General features: G+C 44.7%; 2 protein-coding genes across 3 annotated transcripts; one reads left to right on the top strand and one right to left on the bottom strand.

Annotated features, from left to right (window-relative positions):
- The first annotated feature begins 13,505 nt into the window (after nt 1–13,505).
- Nucleotides 13,506–17,981, top strand: LOC119367303 (ubiquitin-like-specific protease 1A). 2 transcript variants are annotated; one of them, XM_037632856.1, is made up of 9 exons: nt 13,506–14,194; nt 14,633–14,712; nt 14,808–14,901; nt 15,035–15,133; nt 15,990–16,082; nt 16,176–16,295; nt 16,868–16,968; nt 17,197–17,269; nt 17,514–17,981. In XM_037632856.1, exons 1-9 carry the CDS (start codon nt 13,649–13,651, stop codon nt 17,574–17,576), a joined length of 1,269 nt encoding a protein of 422 aa, XP_037488753.1. In that variant the 5' UTR covers nt 13,506–13,648; the 3' UTR covers nt 17,577–17,981. The 2 variants fall into 2 exon arrangements, 1 of the variants encoding a protein (XP_037488753.1); XR_005176254.1 differs by lacking the exon at nt 17,514–17,981 and having other exon boundaries at nt 16,873–16,968; nt 17,197–17,249.
- Nucleotides 17,982–18,321: 340 nt separating this feature from the next.
- LOC119367302 (probable E3 ubiquitin-protein ligase BAH1-like 1) lies at nt 18,322–21,888 on the bottom strand. The gene is made up of 6 exons (XM_037632855.1): nt 21,359–21,888; nt 19,778–20,022; nt 19,151–19,402; nt 18,876–19,013; nt 18,745–18,803; nt 18,322–18,633 (listed from the first exon to the last, which is right to left on the bottom strand). The coding sequence occupies exons 1-6, from the start codon at nt 21,561–21,563 to the stop codon at nt 18,528–18,530; spliced, it is 1,005 nt and encodes a 334-aa protein (XP_037488752.1). The 5' UTR covers nt 21,564–21,888; the 3' UTR covers nt 18,322–18,527.
- Nucleotides 21,889–25,697: the final 3,809 nt, after the last annotated feature.

The raw sequence follows: 25,697 nt of genomic DNA, 5'->3' as shown, positions 1-25,697 counted from the left end.
GCCGGTGGGGGCGTTGGCGAGGAACCAGACGGCGATCTCCCGCTTCTGGTCGCCGCTGAGCGGCTCGCCGGCGCCGCCGTCGTCCGACATTTGGCGGGCGCGGGCAGGGAGCGGCGGTGGGTGGGGGATGGGAGACGATGTGGAGTGGGCGGAGCGGGAGGCGTGAGGGGAGGGGGAGAGGGATTGATGGGTGGCCGCACGGGCGGCACGTGGGGGGCAGGCGAGGCGAGCGGCGGGTGGCGCCTGCCGGGCCGTGCCGGTTGACGATGGTCGCGGTACCGTACCCGATCGGACGGACGGGCCGGTGGTTTTTCCGTGTGGAGTAGATGGGGGCTGGAGGTTTTATTTTTTTTTGGTCAAGCAAGGAATTAAATTGTGAAGTGCAAAGGAGTGAATGGAAATTATGGAGCTTATGTAGATCTTGTGGAGTATTATCGTGTACTTTTTTTTGTACGTTCATGAGATTGGGTCTGTGTTTCACAAAATGGAAGTAGACGAGTTTATGAAATCGGAGGTTGTTGACATATCAACATTTTTTATTATAATTTATGTTAATGTATCTAGTTTGTTCTCCGGTACTCAATCAAGCTTACTAAAGGGATGCTTCTACTGCCGGATCGAAGGAGAGGAGAACTCGTGAGGATCGCGTGAAGATGGAGAATAAGGTGGGCCCAAGGATTGTTCAATATAGCTTCTATGTGAGGGCCCGTTTTAACTGATGTTAATGATTTTGTAATATATAGCTCATGTTGTTGAACTTCCTTTTGCTCGTGTTGTTGGTTGCCCTTCTAAAACTTTTTTGGATTGTCCCTCAAAAAAAAACCTTTTTGGCTTGGCTACTTTGGTTTAACCCGAGACCTGTGAACAGTCATCCTGTGTTTCATTTGCCCCCCTTTTTTTATAAAATACTAGGACAGGGAAACCCTTTTCAATCAAATATAATAATTTATTCTCTGAATTTTTCACATAATAAGAGAATAATTCTCTTTTGTTTTTTCACAAAAAACATAATGCTAGCTAACAATATTGAGGGTGAATTGTGAAACCACATATCTAGTCTCTACTCGGGCTCCTTTTACTTAAAATTGTATTCGCTTGCTCCTATTAACACCGGACAAGTTGCCACATGCATGGTATTCATTTCCGTTGTGTGGTGGTGGCCCAAATTTGTTCTTAAGGATCGTCACAACCTTCACATCATCGCCCACCGATAGACTTGATTCACTGTCCAACATGAAAAGCAGTTGCACGTTTGTCAAAACTATGTGCGCTAAAACATTTGCATTTTTCTACCACTAAAGTTATAAAAAAACATGTACATGTGATGAGTACATGGAGAAGATGAGGTAGGTGCCCTAGATAACAAGAATATCCCCTCGTTTCATAAATAGTAAATGAGACCTTTTTTCCAGACCACGGTGCACCCGAACTTACACTTCACTTATGTTTTCTTGAGGATTTTGCACCAAGTTAATATCGTGCAAACTATATCTGGTCAAACATGAGCCATGGTGCTTTTTTAGTAGGGCTTGCTTGGGATCAATGTTTCCACATTATATTAAGCTCACACACAACTCTGAGGAGTGCTTGACAAAAAACTACCACATTTGGGGTTCGCGTCCCACAGAACTACCACTTTTTAAAAAGTGACTGATAACTATCAAAAAAATTGTAATCTCATGACCAAAAACTACCACTTTCGGATAATGGCTAGTTGAGACGATTTAAACGTGTTTATGACAGGTGGAGCCCGTCTGTCAGGGTCAACACCGTTTAGTCTGACCGTTATGACAAGTGGGGCCCACACTTCATTCTTCTTCCACCTCCTCTCATTTTCTCTGGCATTTTAACAAACACCACATCTGCAGAGAGGAGTGTTGTTGTCGTTGTCGCCTCCATCGTGGAGCTCGAGCTCATCCAGGGGTCCGGGGAAAGGCGGCGCGGTGCGGGGTCTGAAGGAAATATGCCCTAGAGGCAATAATAAAGTTATTATTTATTTCCTCATATAATGATAAATGTTTATTATTCATGCTAGAATTGTATTAACCGGAAACATGATACATGTGTGAATACATAGACAAACATAGTGTCACTAGTATGCCTCTACTTGAACTAGCTCATTGATCAAAGATGGTTATGTTTCCTAACCATAGGCATGTGTTGTCATTTGATCAATGGGATCACATCATTAGGAGAATGATGTGATTGACTTGACCCATTCCGTTAGCTTAGCACTTGATCGTTTAGTATGTTGCTATTGCTTTCTTCATGACTTATACAAAGTTCCTGCAACTATGAGATTGTGCAACTCCCGTTTACCGGAGGAACACTTTGTGTGCTACCAAACGTCACAACGTAATTGGGTGATTATAAAGGTGCTCTACAGGTGTCTCCAAAGGTACATGTTGAGTTGGCATAATTCGAGATTAGGTTTTGTCACTCCGATTGTCGGAGAGGTATCTCTGGGCCCTCTCGGTAATACTCATCACCTAAGCCTTGCAAGCATTGTAACTAATGAGTTAGTTATGAGATGATGTATTACGGAACGAGTAAAGAGACTTGCCAGTAACGAGATTGAACTAGGTATTGGATACCGACGATCGAATCTCGGGCAAGTAACATACCGATGACAAAGGGAACAACGTATGTTGTTATGCGGTTTGATCGATAAAGATCTTCGTACAATATGTGGGAACCAATATGAACATCCAGGTTCCGTTATTGGTTATTGACCAAGAATAGTTCTAGGTCATGTCTACATAGTTCTCGAACCCGTAGGGTCCGCACGCTTAACGTTACGATGACAGCTTTATTATGAGTTTATAAGTTTTGATGTACCGAAGGATGTTCGGAGTCCCGGATGTGATCACGGACATGACGAGGAGTCTCGAAATGGTCAAGACATAAAGATTGATATATTGGATGACTATATTCGGACACCGGAAGTGTTCCGGGTGTTTTCGAAGAAAAACCGGAGTACCGGAGGGTTACCGGAACCCCCCTGGGAAGTAATGGGCCTTGATGGGCCCTAGTGGAGAGAGAGAGGGGCCGGCCAGGGCAAGAGGCGCGCCCCATCCCCTTGAGTCCGAATAGGACAAGGAAGGGGGGCGGCACCCCCCTTGCCTTCCCCCTCTCCCACTCCTTGCCCCCTCCTAGGGCGCGCCTCCCCTTAGGCCGGCCCCCTCCTCCTCTCCTCCTTTATATACGGGGGAGGGGGGCACCCCATAGACACACAAGTTGATCTACGGATCGTTCCTTAGCCGTGTGCGGTGCCCCCCTCCACCATATTCCACCTCAGTCATATCGTCGCGGAGTTTAGGCGAAGCCCTGCGCCGGTAGAACATCATCATCGTCACCACGCCGTCGTGCTGGCGGAACTCATCCCCGACGCTTAGCTGGATTGGAGCCCGGGGAATGTCATCGAGCTGAACGTGTGCTGAACACGGAGGTGCCGTACGTTCGGTGCTTGGATCGGTCGATTCGTGAAGACGTACGACTACATCAACCGCGTTGTCATAACGCTTCCGCTTAACGGTCTACGAGGGTACGTAGACAATACTCTCTCCTTTCGTTGCTATGCCATCACCATGATCTTGCGTGTCCGTAGAATTTTTTTTAAAATTACTACGTTACCCAACAATGGCATCCGAGCCTAGGTTTTATGCGTTGATGTTATATGCACGAGAAGAACACAAGTGAGTTGTGGGCGATACAAGTCATACTGCTTACCAGCATGTCATACTTTGATTCGGCGGTATTGTTGGATGAAGCGGCCTGGACCGACATTACGCGTACGCTTACGCGAGACTGGTTTTACCGTCGTGCTTTGCACACAGGTGACTAGCGGGTGTCAGTTTCTCCAACTTTAGTTGAACCAAGTGGGCTACGCCCGGTCCTTGCGAAGGTTAAAATAACACCAACTTGACAAACTATCGTTGTGGTTTTGATGCGTAGGTAAGAACGGTTCTTGCTCAGCCCGTAGCAGCCACGTAAAACTTGCAACAACAAAGTAGAGGACGTCTAACTTGTTTTTGCAGGGCATGTTGTGATGTGATATGGCCAAGACGTGATGCTATATTTTATTGTATGAGATGATCATGTTTTGTAACCGAAGTTATCGGCAACTGGCAGGAGCCATATGGTTGTCGCTTTATTGTATGAAATGCAAACGCCCTGTAATTGCTTTACTTTATCACTAAGCGGTAGCGATAGTCGTAGAAGCAATAGATGGCGTAAACGACAACGATACTACGATGGAGATCAAGGTGTCGCGCCGGTGACGATGGTGATCACGATGGTGCTTCGGAGATGGAGATCACAAGCACAAGATGATGATGGCCATATCATATCACTTATATTGATTGCATGTGATGTTTATCCTTTATGCATCTTATCTTGCTTTGATTGACGGTAGCATTTTAAGATGATCTCTCACTTAATAATCAAGAAGTGTTCTCCCTGAGTATGCACCGTTGCGAAAGTTCTTCGTGCTGAGACACCACGTGATGATCGGGTGTGATAGGCTCTACGTTCAAATACAACAGCTGCAAAACAGTTGCACACGCGGAATACTCAGGTCATACTTGAGTACTTGACGAGCCTAGCATATACAGATATGGCCTCGGAACACGGAGACCGAAAGGTCGAACATGAATCATATAGTAGATATGATCAACATAGTGATGTTCACCATTGAAACTACTCCATCTCACGTGATGATCGGACATGGTTTAGTTGATTTGGATCACGTGATCACTTAGATGACTAGAGAGATGTCTGTCTAAGTGGGAGTTCTTAAGTAATATGATTAATTGAACTTAAATTTATCATGAACTTAGTACCTGATAGTATTTTGCTTGTCTATGTTTGTTTGTAGATAGATGGCTCGTGATGTTGTTCCGTTGAATTTTAATGCGTTCCTTGAGAAAGCAAAGTTGAAAGATGATGGTAGCAATTACACGGACTGGGTCCGTAACTTGAGGATTATCCTCATTGCTGCACCGAAGAATTACGTCCTGGAAGCACCGCTGGGTGCTAGGCCTGCTGCAGGAGCAACACCAGATGTTGTGAACGTCTGGCAGAGCAAAGCTGATGACTACTCTATAATTCAGTGTGCCATGCTTTACGGCTTAGAACCGGGCCTTCAACGATGTTTTGAACGTCATGGAGCATATGAGATGTTCCAGGAGTTGAAGTTAATATTTCAAGCAAATGCCCGGATTGAGAGATATGAAGTCTCCAATAAGTTCTACAGCTGCAAGATGGAGGAGAATAGTTCTGTCAGTGAGCATATACTCGAAATGTCTGGGTATAATAATCACTTGATTCAACTGGGAGTTAATCTTCCGGATGATAGCGTCATTGACAGAATTCTCCAATCACTGCCACCAAGCTACAAGAGCTTTGTGATGAACTATAATATGCAAGAGATGAACAAGACAATTTTCGAGCTCTTCGCAATGCTAAAGGCTGTGGAGATAGAAATCAAAAAGGAGCATCAAGTGTTGATGGTCAACGAGACCACTAGTTTCAAGAAAAAGGGCAAAGGGAAGAAGAAGGAGAACTTAAAGAAGAACAGCAAGCAAGTTGCTGCTCAAGAGAAGAAACCTATGTCTAGACCTAAGCCTGAAACTGAGTGCTTCTACTGCAAGCAGACTGGTCACTGGAAGCGGAACTGCCCCAAGTATTTGGCGGATAAGAAGGATGGCAAGGTGAACAAAGGTATATGTGATATACATGTTATTGATGTGTACCTTACTAGAGCTCGCAGTAGCACCTGGGTATTTGATACTGGTTCTGTTGCTAACATTTGCAACTCGAAACAGGGACTACAGAATAAGCGAGCACTGGCCAAGGATGAGGTGACGATGCGCGTGGGAAATGGTTCCAAAGTTTTAGACCTTCGGGATTAGTTTTAGACCTGAATAATTGTTATTTGGTGCCAGCGTTGAGCATGAACATTATATCTGGATCTTGTTTGATGTGAGACGGTTATTCATTTAAATCAGAGAATAATGGTTGTTCTATTTATATGAGTAATATCTTTTATGGTCATGCACCCTTGAAGAGTGGTCTATTTTTGTTGAATCTCGATAGTAGTAATACACATATTCATAATGTCGAAGCCAAAAGATGCAGAGTTAATAACGATGGTGCAACTTATTTGTGGCACTGCCGTTTAGGTCATATCGGTGTAAAGCGCATAAAGAAACTCCATACTGATGGGCTTTTGGAATCACTTGATTATGAATCACTTGGTACTTGCGAACCGTGCCTCATGGGCAAGGTGACTAAAACGCCGTTCTCCGGAACTATGGAGCGAGCAACTGTTTTGTTGGAGATCATACATACTGATGTTTGTGGTCCAATGAATGTTGAGGCTCATGGCGGGTATCGTTATTTTCTCACCTTCATAGATGATTTGAGCAGATATGGGTATATCTACTTAATGAAACACAAGTCTGAAACATTTGAAAAGTTCAAAGAAATTTCAGAGTGAAGTGGAAAATCATCGTAACAAGAAAATAAAGTTTCTACGATCTGATCGTGGAGGAGAATATTTGAGTTACGAGTTTGGTCTACACTCGAAACAATGCGGAATAGTTTCGCAACTCACGCCACCCGGAACACCACAACGAAATGGTGTGTCCGAATGTCGTAATCGTACTTTACTAGATATGGTGCGATCTATGATGTCTCTTACTGATTTACCGCTATCGTTTTGGGGTTATGCTTTAGAGACGGACACATTCACGTTAAATAGGGCACCATCAAAATCCGTTGAGATGACGCCTTATGAACTGTGGTTTGGCAAGAAACCAAAGTTGTCGTTTCTTAAAGTTTGGGGCTGCGATGCTTATGTGAAGAAACTTCAACCATATAAGCTCGAACCCAAATCGGAGAAATGTGTCTTCATAGGATACCCAAAAGAGACTATTGGGTACACCTTCTATCACAGATCTGAGGGCAAGATTTTCGTTGCTAAAATCGGATCCTTTCTAGAGAAGGAGTTTCTCTCGAAAGAAGTGAGTGGGAGGAAAGTAGAACTTAATGAGATAACTGTATCTACTCCCTTGTTGGAAAGTAGTTCATCACGAGAACCGGTTCCTGTGACAACTACACTAACTAGTGAGGAAGCTAATGATATTGATCATGAAACTTCAGATCAAGTTTCTACTGAACCTCGTAGGTCTACCAGAGTAAGATCCGCACCAAAGTGGTACGGTAATCCTATTCTGGAAGTCATGTTACTTGACCATGATGAACCTACGAACTATGAGGAAGCGATGATGAGCCCAGATTCTGCAAAATGGCTAGAGGCCATGAAATCTGAGATGGGATCCATGTATGAAAACAAAGTATGGACTTTGGTTGACTTGCCCGATGATCGGCAAGCCATTGAGAATAAATGGATCTTTAAGAAGAAGACTGACGCTGATGGTAATGTAACAGTCTATAAAGCTCGACTTGTTGCGAAAGGTTTTCGACAAGTTCAAGGGGTTGACTACGATGAGACTTTCTCACCCGTAGCGATGCTTAAGTCTGTCCGAATCATGTTAGCTATTGCTGCATTTCATGATTATGAAATTTGTCAAATGGATGTCAAAACTGCATTCTTGAATGGATTTCTGGAAGAAGAGTTGTGTATGATGCAATCAGAAGGTTTTGTTGATCCAAAAGGTGCTAACAAAGTGTGCAAGCTCCAGCGATCCATTTATGGACTGGTGCAAGCATCTCGGAGTTGGAATAAACGTTTTGATAGTATGATCAAAGCATCTGGTTTTATACAGACTTTTGGAGAAGTCTGTATTTACAAGAAAGTGAGTGGGAGCTCTGTAGCATTTCTAATATTATATGTGGATGGCATATTGTTGATTGGAAATGATATAGAATTTCTAGATAGCATAAAAGGATACTTGAATAAAAGTTTTTCAATGAAAGACCTCGGTGAAGCTGCTTACATATTGGGCATTAAGATCTATAGAGATAGATCAAGACGCTTGATTGGACTTTCACAAAGCACGTACCTTGATAAAGTATTGAAAAGGTTCAATATGGAACAGGCAAAGAAAGGGTTCTTGCCTGTATTACAAGGTATAAAGTTGAGTCAGACTCAATGCCCGACCACTGTAGAAGATAGAGAGAAAATGAAAGGAGTTCACTATGCTTCAGCCATAGGCTCTATCATGTATGCAATGCTGTGTACCAGACCTGATGTGTGCCTTGCTATTAGTTTGGCAGGGAGGTACCAAAGTAATCCAGGAGTGGGTCACTGGACAACGGTCAAGAACATCCTGAAATACCTGAAAAGGACTAAGGATATGTTTCTCATATATGGAGGTGACAAAGAGCTAGTCGTAAATGGTTACGTCGATGCAAGCTTTGACACTGATCCAGACGATTCTAAATCGCAAACCGGATACGTATTTTTATTAAACAGTGGAGCTGTAAGTTGGTGCAGTTCTAAACAAAGCGTCGTGGCGGGATCTACATGTGAAGCGGAGTACATAGCTGCTTCAGAAGCAGCAGATGAAGGAGTCTGGATGAAGGAGTTCATTTCCGATCTAGGTGTTGTACCTAGTGCATCGGGACCAGCGAAGATCTTCTGTGACAATACTGGTGCAATTGCCTTGGCAAAGGAATCCAGATTTCACAAGAGGACCAAGCACATCAAGAGACGCTTCAATTCCATTCGGGACCAAGTCCAAGTGGGATACATAGAGATTTGCAAGATACATACGGATCTGAATGTTGCAGACCCGTTGACTAAGCCTCTCTCACGATCAAAACATGATCAGCACCAAGACTCCATGGGTGTTAGAATCATTACTATGTAATCTAGATTATTGACTCTAGTGCAAGTGGGAGACTGAAGGAAATATGCCCTAGAGGCAATAATAAAGTTATTATTTATTTCCTCATATCATGATAAATGTTTATTATTCATGCTAGAATTGTATTAACCGGAAACATGATACATGTGTGAATACATAGACAAACATAGTGTCACTAGTATGCCTCTACTTGAACTAGCTCATTGATCAAAGATGGTTATGTTTCCTAACCATAGGCATGTGTTGTCATTTGATCAATGGGATCACATCATTAGGAGAATGATGTGATTGACTTGATCCATTCCGTTAGCTTAGCACTTGATCGTTTAGTATGTTGCTATTGCTTTCTTCATGACTTATACAAAGTTCCTGCAACTATGAGATTGTGCAACTCCCGTTTACCGGAGGAACACTTTGTGTGCTACCAAACGTCACAATGTAATTGGATGATTATAAAGGTGCTCTACAGGTGTCTCCAAAGGTACATGTTGAGTTGGCATAATTCGAGATTAGGTTTTGTCACTCCGATTGTCGGAGAGGTATCTCTGGGCCCTCTCGGTAATACTCATCACCTAAGCCTTGCAAGCATTGTAACTAATGAGTTAGTTATGAGATGATGTATTACGGAACGAGTAAAGAGACTTGCCGGTAACGAGATTGAACTAGGTATTGGATACCGACGATCGAATCTCGGGCAAGTAACATACCGATGACAAAGGGAACAACGTATGTTGTTATGCGGTTTGACCGATAAAGATCTTCGTACAATATGTGGGAACCAATATGAACATCTAGGTTCCGCTATTGGTTATTGACCGAGAATAGTTCTAGGTCATGTCTACATAGTCCTCGAACCCGTAGGGTCCGCACGCTTACCGTTACGATGACAGTTTTATTATGAGTTTATAAGTTTTGATGTACCGAAGGTTGTTTGGAGTCCCGGATGTGATCACGGACATGACGAGGAGTCTCGAAATGGTCAAGACATAAAGATTGATATATTGAATGATTATATTCGGACACCGGAAGTGTTCGGGTGTTTTCGGAGAAAAACCGGAGTACCGGAGGGTTACCGGAACCCCCCCGAGAAGTAATGGGCCTTGATGGGCCCTAGTGGAGAGAGAGAGGGGCCGGCCAGGGCAAGAGGCGCGCCCCCTCCCCTTGAGTCCGAATAGGACAAGGAAGGGGGGGCGGCGCCCCCCTTGCCTTCCCCCTCTCCCACTCCTTCCTTCCCCTCCTTCTTGGAATAGGAAAGGGAGGGGGCAAACCTACTTGGAGTAGGTTTCCCCCTCCTAGGGCGCGCCTCCCCTTAGGCCGGCCCCCTCCTCCTCTCCCCCTTTATATACGGGGGAGGGGGGCACCCCATAGACACACAAGTTGATCTACGGATCGTTCCTTAGCCGTGTGCGGTGCCCCCTCCACCATATTCCACCTCAGTCATATTGTCGCGGAGTTTAGGCGAAGCCCTGCGCCGGTAGAACATCATCATCGTCACCACGCCGTCGTGCTGACGGAACTCATCCCCGACGCTTAGCTGGATTGGAGCCCGGGGAACGTCATCGAGCTGAACGTGTGCTGAACACGGAGGTGCCGTACGTTCGGTGCTTGGATCGGTCGATTCGTGAAGACGTACGACTACATCAACCGCGTTGTCATAACGCTTCCGCTTAACGGTCTACGAGGGTACATAGACAATACTCTCTCCTTTCGTTGCTATGCCATCACCATGATCTTGCGTGTGTGTAGGATTTTTTTTTGAAATTACTACGTTACCCAACAGGGTCGCCGGCGGCTGGTGGTGTCGTTTGAGTGTCGTTGCTCCTTCCCTCTGCTCGCCGCCGTGGCTCCCTGTCGTGGCGCGTTGATAGCTAGCCTGCACGTGCCGTTGGGGCTGCTGAGCTGGGTTGGCATCGCTGGCTACGAGGACTTCTACGTCATCGGGCACCGACGGAAGGGTGGGCACGGGGAGCCCATAGCAGAGGCTCGTCGCGGCGTGGATGGAGAGGAGAAGGAAGAGCGCCCACCAGATCAGTTTGAGCGGCGCAGCGAAGCGCTCCTCCCGCGGCCGCCGTACTCAAGCTGCAGGTAGGCCGCGGGCAGCAGCCACGCCACCGCGCACGCCGCGGCGTCGGCCTCGTCGGCCCCCGCGTGGAGCGCCCCGAGCTACTGCTTGATAGTGATGCGGGCATGGGCATCAGAGAGCAGCGGTGGTGGAGTAGCTCCACGGGCGAACAGAGCATTGGGCGCAGGGGATGGGAAGCCAACCTTGGGGTGCATGGGATGGCCGCGACGGCGAGCGAGGGCAGGAGGTGGGGCGAATCGGAGCGGGGCCACGACGACGAGCGCTGGCAGCGGCCATAGGAAGACGGGGAGAGCGGGCCACGACAACGCGAATTTGACCTAGCCGGTCATAGCTATCTGCCGTGGCCAACAGCCACACCTTGCCGGTGGCCTCCGCACTAGTCCCAACACCTCCATGCACTGAAAGTGTTTGTTGAAATGCCGAAATGAGAGAGGAAGAGGAAGAAGAAGATTGATGTGGGGTCCACCTATCATAACGGTCAACTTAACGGTAAAAAAATAAACGGAGTTGACTTTCCCGCCACGTCATCCCTGACAGATGGGCCCCGCATGTCATAAACACGTTTAAATCTTCTAAACGGGCCATTTTCCGAAAGTGGTAGTTTTTAGTCACGAGATTCCAATTTTTTGGTAGTTACCAGTCACTTTTTAAAAGTGGTAGTTCTGTGGGACGCGAACCCCAATTGTGGTAGTTTTTTGTCAAACACTCCAACTCTGAGCTATAATGTCAGTACAGTCTACTAGAAGAACCCTAAGTTATACTCCCTCCGTTCCTAAATATTTGTCTTTTTAGACATTCAAATGGACTACTACATACGAATGTATATAAACATATTTTAGAGTGTAGATTCACTCATTTTGCTCCGTATGTAGTCATTTGTTGAAATCTCTAGAAAGACAAATATTTAGGAATGAAGGGAGTAGTTTGCATGTTATGGTTTTGCTAGCGCATAATTGTTTGGTTTTTCGTTAAATATCAAGAGATCGTGCAAAGTCATTTGATCTGTATCAAAGATCGATTTGTTTCTACTCTCCATTAGGTAGCACTTTGAGATTGTTGATGAGGTTAGAGTTGTGAGAGCAGATTCGTTGGCCCGCATTGGAGCAACACAGTGTCAGAATGACAAAGCAGAGCTCGTTATACTAAGGGCATGTACAATGCATAGCCTCAAGGTGATGTCTCGCATGCCATGTAGGATCGGATATGACGTAAAGTAGGTTCGGATAGGGAAGCAGGATCCTCTTCAAGAGGCGGGTGCTTGAAGAGAAAAAGTGTGGTCCGATGACAAAAGCTGAAAAGGTTGGAGTGAAAAGTAGAGATGCATGTTTACTAGAGTCTTTATTTTTTATTTTTTAATGAGGACTACTAGTGATAGCTTGCATTGGAGAGGAAAAATGAATGTAGGTGCTTCAAATTACTTTTTGTCATGAGGCATATGTATCCATATGCCACCATTGTACATGCCCTAAGGGCATGTACAATGCATAGTCTCAAGGTGATGCCTCGCATGCCACGTAGGATCGGATATGACATAAAGTAGGTTCGGATAGGGAAGCGGGATCCTCTCCAAGAGGCGGGTGCTTGAAGAGAAAAAGTGTGGTCCGGTGACAAAAGCTGAAAAGGTTGAAGTGAAAAGTAGAGATGCATGTGTACTAAAGTCTTTATTTTCTATTTCTTAATGAGGCCCACTAGTGGTAGCTTGCATTGGGGAGAAAAAAATAAATGTAGATGCCTCAAATTATTTTTTGTCATGGGGCATATGTATCCATATGCCATCATTGTACATGCCCTAATTACGGTCCCAATGTGACGTATGGCATATTGATGACGTGGGAGCATAGTTAAGGAATGGAACTTTTCTTACGGTGGTTAGGTTAGGGTTTATGGTGTTCGCTGGAACGGCTTTTAGGTTTGATTCATTGTTAGACATCCAAGCTTTGCGAACCTAGTCAGCTCGAAAAAAAAACTAGGAGTGAGTTTAGGCCTCCTTTGGTTCATAGGGTAGGAAAATCATAGGAATAGAAAAGTCATAGGAAATGAGATGTCATGCATCTTAAATCCTATGAGTAGGAATAGGAAAGAAGATGTCATTTGATTCACTTCATAGGATTTTTTCCATTGAGTCTAGGCTAATGTTTATTTTCCTATGAAATGTGGAGGATAGAAAGAATTCCTCCATAGGAATAGGATTCCATTCCTACAAACCAAAGGGCTCTAAAGAAATTTTTCCTAAAAAGACCCTATTCTATGAAATTCCTACAAAAATCCTACAAACCAAAGGAGGCCTTAGACTCTGCGAACAGTCGAGATTGATCGGCAAACATGTGATAGCGCCGCAGAAATGCACATAGTCACTTATTCTTTATAGATGCAGTGACTTGGACATAATGATGAGTGAATATCATTTTAAATCCTTTTAAACTTGACTTGAATTTGAGAATTCCAAACAACGGTTGGCCGGCCTAAACCCCCATCACACCGATATTTTATTTTGGTCGTTTCCTTAAGCAGAGGTAATAATTGGTCGTCAAATTACCACGGGGTATCGGATTGTCGTCGGCAAGAGGATCTCGCCGCCGTATCGCGTCCCCAATTTCAAACCCGCGCGTCCGGTGGCGCCGTCCGCCGCCTAAAACCCCGCCCCCTCCGCCTCCGTCGGCCTTCGCCGCCCTAGGTAGCTAGGATTCCTCGGCCTCCACGCGCGCGGAGCCACCCCCACCAACGGCATCCCATGCCCCGTGCGCCGGCGACCAGCGCCGCATCCCACCGCCGCCGCGGCAAGCGGCGCGTCATCGGCGCCCACGGCACCGAATCCCTTCCTCGCGGCCGCAGCCACCTCCTCGCCTTCCGCTCCTTCACCCTCCGCTTCGCCCTCGCCGCCCCGCGCCACCGCCGCCGCAAGCGCCGCCTCGGCGGCGCCCGCCGCCCCGCCCCCAGTCCCCGCCGCCGCAGCGGCAGCGTTGTTTCCCCCAGCCGCTTCCTCGCCCTCCGCCCGTTCGTCCTCCGCTACCTCCTCGCGGCCGGCGCATCGACCCCTTGCCGCCGTCGGAAGGCCTCCGTGATAGACATGGGCCACTACATTTCGCGGCTGCTGAGGGAGACTCGCACCGGCGAAGGCGGCTCAAGGGTACGCAAGAGGCGTGACAAGGGATTGCGGGAGGTGATAGATCTCAGTGCGAATAGGGTTCAAGCGGACAAGGCCAATCCCGCCAGGTGGGGTATTGGCGATGTGAGCAACATCACACTGGAGGAGGTGCCTGACGATAGTCTCGAAGAGGTAGCCATCTCAATCTCATGGGTCATGGTTTAAGAAGAATTTTACATAGTTTGCGGATATCCATAGTAAAATGGTTAATGCACCTGCGTGCGCCTGGGTGTCATTTGGATATGCATAGTATGACTCGTGGAAGTAGCTCTTTAGTTGGCTGTTTATGAACTTGTTTAGCTAGAGCGAATTCACCCATAAAACTAGTAGAAATTTCTTTTGGATGAAAAAATTCACTATGACCTTTAGCAACTATGATTTAGAAATGGATATTTCTGGGTTCCTCACAAAGAATGGATGTTTCACTCCTAAAGGGTTAACTCTGCCTTCGAAGTCTAGCTCTGTTAATTAATTGGATTAATTAGTGCACTGTCGATTAGCCTGTTCGTTTTGACTCTTTTCAACAGTTCTTCAAATATAATTCCCATATTTTGTATTTGTCTATTTCAGGATCTGTCTGAATTATTTGCACCTCTCACAAATGAAGAAGAGAGTGAAGTAAACAACTTATTGAATGGTAGTTCTCACAGGTACACTTGGCAACAATGCCTAGTAAATTTTATTCAATACTTCTACTTTATCTTATTAGCACCATTAAACATTAACCATCCTCTTCTGTTTGCAGTAAAAAAGTAATAGTGCTGCATAAGCCTTCAAACATTGAGATTACCAAAGAGAAACTATGGTGTTTGAGGCCTCGTGGTTGGTTAAACGATGAGGTAAGTATTCATATGGAAGAACCTCCTCCATCAAAGAAAAAAAACCCTGAAGAATATGTTTAAATGATGTTCCATTCTTTCTTAGCTTGATGTTGCAAGGCTTTATCTTGCATTCTATTTTCCCTCCTTTCAGGTCATCAATTTGTACCTTGAATTATTAAAGGAGAGAGCAGAAAGAGAACCCAACAGATTTTTAAAATGCCACTTCTTTAACACATTCTTTTATAAGAAGGTTAGCTGATGCACATTCTTTGCTTTCTAGTACTTGTCTGATGGAATATTCTTCCAGTCTGTATTCTGCTACCTACATCAGTTATGATTTATATCTGCTAGCCCTGTCCAGGTTATGTTTCTGCCTTGGTTGCTGGGATTTGATAATACTTTTGTCGTAATGGGGGCTACCGGCAAATTTGGTGTAGGGAACTGGCATTTCAAGCATATGAGATCATTCATTAATTTAAGAATATGCATCTCCTACATGTAGGGTGTGTGTGTGGGGGGATCTCCTTAACGGATCGTGAGCTCATCTTAGAAAATGAGTTGATTATTCTCATCACTTTGTTAGAAACTGAGATGTGTCGCTAACTGCCTTATTAACTCGGTTTGAAATTGCTTCAACTATTCGTGTTACTTTGCTCAAAACTGGAGTCGATTTTGAATTAAACTCGACTATGCTCTGGCTCGTCTGGTTAGCTCAATTTTTAAATTGCTTTGAAACTTCAAATAATATTATATTAAATTAAAACGAGCTAGTTCCGAACAAAGTTTGATAATTAGTCTACCCAGGCCTGGCTTGTTTTCCACCCCTACGTACATGACTTACTTGATCTGTTTACCATGCCTCATGGTTACATAAATTCATGACTCTTTTGTTGAAGTGCAATACATGTGTGATGCCTTTTATTCTTATATCACTGTTGTATGTTGCCCATCCAGCACGAGTCTGCATTCCTTTTCTGATTGTCAGACCCCCTTGCTATTTGACTATGTTTTAATATCCTTGCTTGTTAGATTTTTCCGTCATAAATTTTGACATGTAGCTAGTATTAAACAGTGCACACCTCATGACATTCTGTGTTCTTGTTCAGCTTGCTTGTGGAAAAACTGGGTATGACTATCAGTCTGTTAGAAGATGGACGACCCCCAACAAGTTGGGTTATAGGCTTGCGGAGTGTGAGAAAGTAAGTTGCTACTGGATCCACTTTTCTTGTTACTAGCCTTTTTTTTACATGTTCATTCCTCATGTTACGCTTACCATTAGAATTTGGTTTCAGATATTTATTCCAGTACACAGAGATGTACATTGGTGCTTGGCAATTATTGACATGAAGGAAGAAACTTTTCATTATCTCGATTCCCTTGGTGGCAAGGACAGTGCCGTACTGAGGATACTGGTAGACTTAACTGATGTCTTTGAAATAAAATACTATCTGCTTAACTGATGTCTACGAATAAAGTACCATCGATAACCTCCAATTACTTCTCTCATGAGTTTTGAAAAAATGGTTCCTTAACAATCAACGATTATGTATAAACTTTGAGTGATTGTCTGAAATCATTCTGTGGTACGCATGTTTTGGTTTCTCTGTGTGGATGACAGAGCTAGTTCGCAGTAGTAGTAAAAAGCGGACTATTATTTTATTACTGATCTATCCGTGTCATTCACATTATGACTGATCTATGTGTGTGATCAGTTCTCTATGATATATATAAGGAAAATGTTTACATGTTTTTCATGATATTATTTTATCATATAGACCTATGTACTTCAGAGTTCTCTTTTATCTTTCATTATTTAAGATGTTTGCATGTTTAACTTACCAAGCAGCAAATTAACATTATTATTTGGAAATTTAATATATATATATATATATATATATATATTCATTGGTTTCAGTTGTAGTTTGTTTTGCTAATCATTTCTATATTTTTTTAAACTGGATTTATGTTTTCCTGTTTCTGTCAGGCTAGATATATCGTGGATGAATTGAAGGACAAGAATGACATAGAGATAGACACAAGTTCTTGGCGGGAAGTATCTGTTCATATTCCTTTGCAACATAATGGGTACACTTTCTTTCTACTGCCTGTAGGCCTAGATTCAGCTGTGACTTAAGGAATAACAGTTTAGTTTGGTTGCCCCAAACAACTCATATGAAGTGTCAATTATCATCACTCAGTGCTTTACTGCATTTTCAGCAGCAATTATTGTTTACCTGAAAAATCTGTTTTGTATTCTTTATAGCAATAAGTACGCATGAAGTTGTTTGATGTGGAACTTCTTTTTTGTAACAGATGGGATTGTGGTATGTTTATGCTCAAGTTCATTGATTTCTACAGCAGAGGTCTCATACTATCTTTTAGTCAGGTGTGTATAATAGACATCTTCTGACTGTCAACTTCATAAATATGCTTGATTAGGGTTCTGTTGAGGTCCTTGAGTTTTTGTGAGCTCGAGGATTATCAGGATAGGCTGCCAAAAGGGCTTATGCAAAATCAAGTTCAAATTGAAGACATGAGGCTTAATCTCTCTTGCACACACATATACCATGGGATATGTGCTTACCTGGTATTATGTATTTTAATTTGGTTAAATCATTTACTCTTTGCAGGAACATATGGAATATTTTAGGAGGCGGACAGCAAAGGAGATCCTGAGATTAAGAGCTGATTAAGAATGTCCTGTTTATGCCCAACGTCCAGACATTTTCCGAAGGTATTCTTCTTGCATTCCGCTTGCCAAGATGCGAGGAAGTATTTCTCGGCTGTCAACAACTAGAGGTGTGGTGATTATAAGCTCTAGGAGTAATCACCATGCCACCACAGTTTTGTAAGATCTTTAATTCTTATATTCATCTAGGATCTGATTTTGGTAGAATAGAGGGCTGGAAAAGAGATATATAGGGAAGACAGTAAGACAAGTTTAGAGGTAGAGTGCTCTGCTCACGTCGATAGCATGTAGCAATAATTGCAATTTTTTGGAACTAAAGAAAGGTTGACCTTGTATCTCTTATTCTACTATTAACTTAACATTGCATGTACTGCTGTGGAAACTTAATCAAGCAGTGCGGTTCTGTGATCACAAAGTTTATCTTGATCGTTATTGCAAGTTTGCAACATCCACAAATGGTTTTCTATAGAGAAAAAGAATATCATGCATCTCAATGTCAGTCAAAAGTTTCAGTGGAGTGACAAATGTTGTCGTTGTAAGGAATTTGATCCTAATGTTTGGAGTAACTTAACCCTAGTTTCTGAGTTCCTTTTTTTTTTGTGATGCTAGTTTTTGAATTCCTCTGAGCACAGACCAAAATACCTTACATAAACCTTCAACGAGTATGGATTCATATTTAAGCAAGTCAGAACCCAAACCCCAAAAGGCCCGAACCGTTGCTGAGAAATCCCAAACCCAAACAGGCCAGATTAATTATAAATATACTTGCAATTCTACATTCAGATAATCACTACAAGTTTACCCCTTTTTACATCTAGGCGCACAAGTGACCTCCCAATTACAGACCAATTCATTCAGCAGGATAGATCCAACTATATTACACAGTCATGCCAAATCAAGATCTAACCAACAGCAATGGGAAATCCCATTTTTTGTACGGAGTCTGCTTGTTCCATCAGACGCCTAAGAATGCTCTGCACTGGGACTCCCAATGCTCCTTAGCCAGACGAACACGCTCAACTCGCTCCATCTGCATTCTTTTCTCCCAGTACTCCGGACAACTGTGGATAGTTCAACAATTCAACAGTGACAAACTGATCACAAGAGACAGAAACATGTTCTTTTTCTGTCATATCTCTATTCACTTAGAACTTGTTAGGCAGTGCACTTACCTATAACTTAGTAGCATGTTCAGCTCGTCCAAGTGCACAGCATTAGGAAATACCCCAGCCTGGAATGTGGAAATTAGGTCAGTCGGCTGGGCATCCACAAACATCCGTTTGACAGAACTGAATATTTATACCTGTCGGCACAAAGGGCACTTTGATCTGTGATCTGCGGACTTCAACCCATCGACAATCGTCACCGATGCAGCAGAGCAACAGCACAAGTAGCAAAATATGTGGCCACAGGAAAGCGATACTGGATCAAACATTGTGTCCTGCAAAAACAAGTTGGAAATTGAAGCGTTACAAAAGATCGAGAAGTTATTACCACCATAGATTGAAATAATTCAACTAGTGTATGTTGGCATCCGATAAATAGATCTTGTCTTAGGTGTCAGAAGTGCGAACTCACCAAGCAAATTGAACATGTCAAGCTGATGTCAACTCGCATAGAGTCAAAGAGGTTGCATGAGAGTGTTGGCTGGTCGTCATCGAATGTGAGCGAGCAGTCACCAAAGAGCTCCATTGCAGTCTCGTTGTTCTTGCTTCTTCTCAGGTTCATGTAGAAAGCCATTAGCTCAGACAGCCATGGGGACTGAAGTATCTCAATGTGCAGGCTCTGGGCCTGAGCTTTGAACTCCTGTCCTTGCTTCGAATAATGTACCTTCAGAGTAGATGCTTTTGGTCATTCTTTTCAATCAATCATTGAAATCCAACTATTATCTTGTCCGAAATGCAACGAGAGCTAAGATTTTGATAGTTTTACTCTCGTTTCAGGTTAAAGAACTAACTAGAAATACGATAATACAGTTCAAACATACTTCCCATGAGTACAGTCCGTGTGATTCCTCCAATGTGCACTTACCATATACTAGGGCTTACTGATTTCACTTGTTGAAGCCTAAAACGCTTGAAACCAGTATGCTTAACCCATCTAATGTAGGAGCATCCAGCTATTTTTCATTTCATTTTTGTTAATATCCTATTGAGAACGTAAATGTGTTTTCGCTTTTAAATAAAGGCAGGACAAAGGCCATACCTTGTCATACTTCTTCAGGATCTTCCTCATCGCCACGGCGTTTATAATCGCATACGTGACCAAGTCTTTGCCTTGCTGTATTAACTGCCCATGGTTCTTGTGACACCTGTTGCTGAACCACATGACATATTTCTTGAACCTTGACGCCAAGTGCAATTCAAGGAGCTTCTTGGCCTTCTCGTTGAAGCAGCCAACGACGGCTGACATCTCGTCGAGAAGGGACGGGAAGAAACTGCCATCACATACTGCATATTGTTTTTTAATGAATTGTCAACTAACAACCAAGCATGAAAGGTAATATATGAATCATCACTTGAACTTGAAAATATTCACAATGCCAGTTGGAACCATGCATGAAATATTCTTTGTTGTCGGCACTTTGTGTGGTTTTTTATAATATGAAAAGTTGGAAAATCAGAATAGGCAACTTGATTATTAAAAATTGCGAAGTCGGGATCAGAGGAACAGATCGATGCGCCAATCAACAGTATGCTCCTTGCTGAACCTATGAGCACAGCACGGTTGACTCTATACTGGTTGGTTGTCTTAGGTTATACTAGTATTTTGTAAGCGAGTTTACTAATAGTTTTTGTCGGCACTTTGACTCTTAGAAACATTAGCATTTTTAATTTATTAGACGTGCCCACAGTAAAGTTTAGTGCGTGAAGCCATCGTAGCGGTAGCGTAGGGGGCTAGTGGCGCCTACAAGCTGTGCTGGTCTCTGGTTTATCTCTTGTTTCTGCAACTGATAGTAGAATATGCAAGCATACAGCCAACATCTCTGTCAAGCACATGATGGCTGAGTCTACAATTTATTCATGGTTACAACACCTTTTCTTTTTTGCTACAGAAAATGGTAACACGAATTTTGAACCAGATGGTGAGGAGATGTATGTTTAAGAAAAATATAGGGGATCCTGGGTTGCGGAGCAAATCATGAACCCCCACATTTGTTGCTTTGATTGACTTCATTGATGCATCTTCACCCATAAATAACCCGGGAGAAGCTGGGCAAGGCGAAAAAAAAAAATCTCGACAAGCTAGTAGTAAGATGAAATTGGTGGACGTGGTAAAATGTGCATGTGGTTTTGTTTTCTTCCCCAGCAAGGGCCGCCTTGCAGAATACCGAAAGCCGGGTGCAGGTACAACGGTGCAGGTTCCATGCAGAATTCGTCAAGCTGATCGCGGCGTGAAGCAACTGAAATGCCAAAAAAATATTGACAGTTTGGCACTGACAGCGACATGGTTTCTGGTCATCTTCTAGGTTTGTCATTTTGCCATAGGGGGAATCCCCACTACGGACCTATTCAGAAAGAAGAGGAAGAAAAGCACCGGGAAAAGATTCCAGCCAATACGAGCGGCTCCGAGGTGCGGGTCAACATCAACGTGCACACCGGGAACGAATCCACCGGAGGAATTTGTTCAGAAAGAAGAAGAAAAAGGAGACACCGGGAAAGATCCTCAGATAGCACGCGAGGCTCCGTAGCGCGGGGTCAAAATCGGTACGAGGAAATCAACAAGAGCAGTATAAAGAAAAAAGGGAAATGCAGAAAAAAAAAGGAAGATTGTTGTTTTGTTTACCGGAGCAATGGCCGGGGCACCGGGCTGCGGCGCCGGCGTCGGAGGAGGAGGAGGAGTCGGAGGCGCCGGTTTTGTGGTGCGGGCTGCGGTGGGAGCGGCATTTCTTGAGCATCTTCTTGAGGCGCTTGAGGCCCACGGCGGGGAGCTCCTGCTCCGCCGTCCTGATCCCCCGCATGTACGTCTCGTACCTCTTGGTGAACTTCATGGCCGGCTGATTCCGCCGCTCGATCGAAGCGCCAAACAAAGGCGCCAAATCACCAGAATACAGTAACAATGGAAGGATTCCAAATTTTGGCTGGCCGCGGAAGAAATGGTGGGGTAGCGGCGCAGAGACGAGGGGTTGCTGTTACGTTGGATGGTGGATCAAGCACGAGAAAGAGCGTCGCGGAGGTGGGAGGGAGTCACGCGCCGGCGCGGCTCACGGACGCGGGAGTTTGGAGGCGACGATGGCCTGGGCGTGGAGCGGTTCACGTGAAGAGGGAGGGAGGTGGGTGGGAGGAAAGCTGGAGGACGGACGCGATTGGGAGGGAGCAGAGAGGAAACAGAGGCTTCTTCCGGCGGCAGCGGGCGGTATATATGGCCTGGCCTGGCCGGTCGAGGCGACGGCCGGGTCGGGGAGGGGAGGGACGGATTCGCGACGGGACGACGACGGGGCCGTTTCGCGCGGTCGCGGTCGCGGTCACGGTGCCCGGCTCGTTTGCTTCGTGTCGTCCCTCCTGTTTCGCGACGCGTGTGCAGCCGGTCGCTGACGCGATGGGGATACCAGGATAGGGCGCGGGGCCTGTACGATCTCCCATTTTCCAAGCGCCGGGAGCGCCGAGTGCGTGCGTGACGGAGGACCGGCGGTGGCAGCGGCGGCGCTGCCTGGCTGCCCCCGCCGGTCAGCTTCGCCGGAATGGAGTTTACACCGTGTCCGGTTGCAATCCTGTGCTGGGACAGCACACAGCGCAGGGCTCAAACATAAACCTGGATCGGATAGCCCACGGAACCACTGCGCGTCTGCATCCATCCATACAGAAGAAACGCCATGATGTTACGTGCTGATTGATCGAACGCCTAACCGGATAACTGCCTCCGTGCAAGTGTTGTGTTTGTCCAGTACCACTTCCTTCCCTTTCGTAGCCGTCTTCTGTTTCCAGTTCCATCGTATGCACGAGACGATCGGCGCGTGCGTGCAAACTCAAGCGGCAAAGGCTTACGTGGCGGCCAAGGCTATTATCCGGTGCTATCCGCGCATCATTTCCTCCGCGGGCCATAGATGGTTCCTGCACTTCATTAAGAAGAAGAGAGATGAATGCTTCAAAAAAGAAAGAAGAGAGATGAATGCTTCAAAAAAGAAAAAAGAATGGAAATTTCAATTTGGGCACAAGTTGGAATCAACGGCTGGAGCTTCAAACCCATCTTATACATGGGACTCGGTATGGAACTTAGTCTGCCCAGCAAAAATAAAAATATTTATGTGGCGCGCGCTCCAGAGTGCTATTCCTTGTCGATCTATCCTGGCTAATAAGCACTTGAAAATAAATTCGAGTTGCCCAGCCTATAACCAGGGGCCTGATGACATAAGACATATGTTGTTCGAATGCAAATTGGCAATGGACGTGTGGAAGATGCTCGGTCTTGAGCTTGTTATCAAACAGACACTGAAAGTTGACAAGGCGGGCGAGCTTGTGTTGGCACATCTTTTGTGCCTTCCAGAACAACAAATCCAAGTGTTGGGCTTGCCGAAGTTCAGAGAAACGATGGCAACAACGGCTTGGTATTTGTGGTATTAAAGGCGAAAATTGACACATGACGAAGAAACTCAAAGCGCATGTCAAATCAATATGTCAGTGAGAGGCTTAGTAGCAAACTATACCATCTCTTATAGCCCAAAGGCTCACGTCCGTTCAGATGCTTGGTTCAAACCAAAGTATGGTTACGTGAAATTAAACGTTGACGCGAGATTTGATAGTGACACACTCGCAGCAACATTTGAAGCAGTTATCCGGGACCATAGGGGGAAATTTATAGCGGCTGCTAATGAAAAGATGGACCTTTGCTTCGACTCGTTCACAGCAGAAGCAATTGCAGTGAGGTTTGGTTTGAATCTTGCCAATATCATCAGATGCAGTAAGATTGAAGTGAATTCGGATAGCGTAGAGGTGGTGAATGCGTTGAGCCAAGGCTACTCTTCTTCAGTCGCTTCATCCATTATAGATGACTGTTATTTCATGTCATTAGGTTTTTCTCATGTCATTTATGATCATTGTAATAGGGAACGTAATCGAGTAGCTCATGAACTAGCAAGGTTAGCTAGGAAGTGTTTGGATGGATAACGCCCCTGATGAGGTTATCCCTTTACTTGTAAACGATGCAACTTTACTTATGAATGAATAGACGATGCTACTTTACTTATGAATGAATAAAGGAAGAAGTTTATCAAAAAAAGAGAGAGAGAGAGATGAACCAGCCTATAAGAAAATCAGACCCAAAAACGCAACTTCCCTCCGCTAATTAGGGAAAATCAAATGGTCGTAGTTGTGCAACAGGACTTAGTAGTGACGCAAACAGAATGTAGCCCATGTCCGGAAAAGTTTTCACATTTATATTTTAAAAACTATGAACCAATTTGTGGTTGGATGGTTAGGAGGACAGTGATATCCTCAGCCCATCAGGGTTTAAGTCCTGACGCTCGCATTTATCCTGAGTTTATTGTAAAATTCTGGCTATGCACGTTCAGTGGGAGATGTTTTCGTCGACTACAAGGTGCCTACCGTGACTGTAATATCTTAAGATGATATGCCGGCTCAGTCTCTCGGAGGTGCTCATAGGAATATGGTGTGCGTGTGTGAGTTCATATGTATGAATGTATGCGCATATATATGGGTGCTTGCGTCTGTGCTATGCTAAAAAATGTATATTTTGAAAACTTAAAATTGCCACATATGCAATACATGGTGTGTACGTCTAGGGTGCCGCGGAGATGCATGTATCTTGCCCCCTTTTCTGGCAAAATTTTCAAGTGAATCTGCGTGTTCGTCGTGTGGTTAAGGGCTCAAGGCAACGTACTACCACTGTCATAGGCGCCTCAGCATACTAATCCAGCTACCTAGTCCATGGAATGATGCTCATTAGCTGCACATATTGATAAAGAAATTGAAACAACGGCACGAGTTGACGAGCACGGTTAATCATAATAATTAAATAATGCATGGTTTGAGGCGTATCGACCACGAAAGATCGAGTTGTTCAATAAAGTTTGCCCCTGGCTAACAAAGTCGATCGAAACCTTTTGTCATCGTCGACTCTGGCCCTGGCCGGTGCCCGAAGGCCAAAGACCGGCATCCACGATAAAAGGAGGATGTGTGGATCGAGTCAAGAGTCAAGACCGACTACTGGCTAAAATGATGCGATCTTTGGACAGGAAGAAATGTTGTATTTCTTAAAAAAAATGCTGGAAACTTTCGTCTATTCATCAACCATCAAGGTAATACAAAGAACAACAGAAGTAAAAAATACATCTAAGTTTGTAGACCAGCTAACGACAACTACTAGCACTCGAGCGAGCCAAAGGCGTGCTGCCGTCTTCGCCCCTCCTTCATTCGGAGCCGGGCAAACCTTGTTGTAGTAGACAGTCAGGAAATCGTTGTGCTAAGAGCCTATAGGGCCACGCATCAGACCAGCAACCACCGCTGATGAAGAGAAGCATATATCGTAAGGATCCTACCGCCGCCAATGAAGAGAAGCGTAGATCGTAAGGATCCTACCGCTGCCAATGAAGAGAAGCGTAGATCGTAAGGATCCTACCGCCGCCGATGAAGAGAAGCATAGATCGTAAGGATCCTACCTGTAGACACGCGAACACAAACAAATGAAGACAATCCACGTGGATCCACCGAAGACAAACGCCGACCAAATCTCGCGAGATGCATTGAAGGCGAAACTTCACACGCCCTCCGACGATGTTAGAAACGCCACCGGGACGAAGACAAGGCCAAGAGAAACTTATTCCATCTTCAAAGAGCCACCGCCACCTCATCTCTCTAAGAAAAACATAAATCTTAACAAAACTCAAAAGTTCGTTCTCCCTTCGACAAGGACTACGATCCACCACGCCTCTATGACCCTAAGACCATAAAATACGAGATAGACCGACGGCAGCACAAGAAACCCTAGCCAAAGGGTCTTCTTTCTTTCCGTGGAAGAAAGAAAACGATCAGCAAACCCCATACACCCATGTCGTTTCAATGGAACCTCGGCTCCGCATATACACATTTTCGCGTGATCTCCCATTTCCCAGTGCTTTCTTTTTTGGCGAATAAGGTATATTTTCCAACTCACCAAAGTTACAGTCGCA

This window comes from Triticum dicoccoides, chromosome 2B, assembly GCF_002162155.2.
Source record: "Triticum dicoccoides isolate Atlit2015 ecotype Zavitan chromosome 2B, WEW_v2.0, whole genome shotgun sequence".
In the NCBI taxonomy this organism is placed as follows: domain Eukaryota; kingdom Viridiplantae; phylum Streptophyta; class Magnoliopsida; order Poales; family Poaceae; genus Triticum; species Triticum dicoccoides.
The sequence above is the reverse complement of the archived record's forward strand: the minus strand, read 5'-3'. Positions and strand labels throughout refer to the sequence as shown.

Bases quoted from the DNA above. Each gene is read 5' to 3' on its own strand.
- LOC119367303 (XM_037632856.1), top strand. From the start codon at position 13,649: ATGCCCCGTGCGCCGGCGACCAGCGCCGCATCCCACCGCCGCCGCGGC. The intron at 14,902-15,034 runs GTAAGTATTCAT...CCCTCCTTTCAG, and splicing joins GTGGTTGGTTAAACGATGAG to GTCATCAATTTGTACCTTGA. The intron at 17,270-17,513 runs GTGTGTATAATA...TACTCTTTGCAG, and splicing joins TCATACTATCTTTTAGTCAG to GAACATATGGAATATTTTAG.
- LOC119367302 (XM_037632855.1), bottom strand. From the start codon at position 21,563: ATGAAGTTCACCAAGAGGTACGAGACGTACATGCGGGGGATCAGGACG. The intron at 18,804-18,875 runs GTATAAATATTC...TCCACATTCCAG, and splicing joins AGTGCCCTTTGTGCCGACAG to GCTGGGGTATTTCCTAATGC. The intron at 18,634-18,744 runs GTAAGTGCACTG...AACTATCCACAG, and splicing joins AACATGCTACTAAGTTATAG to TTGTCCGGAGTACTGGGAGA.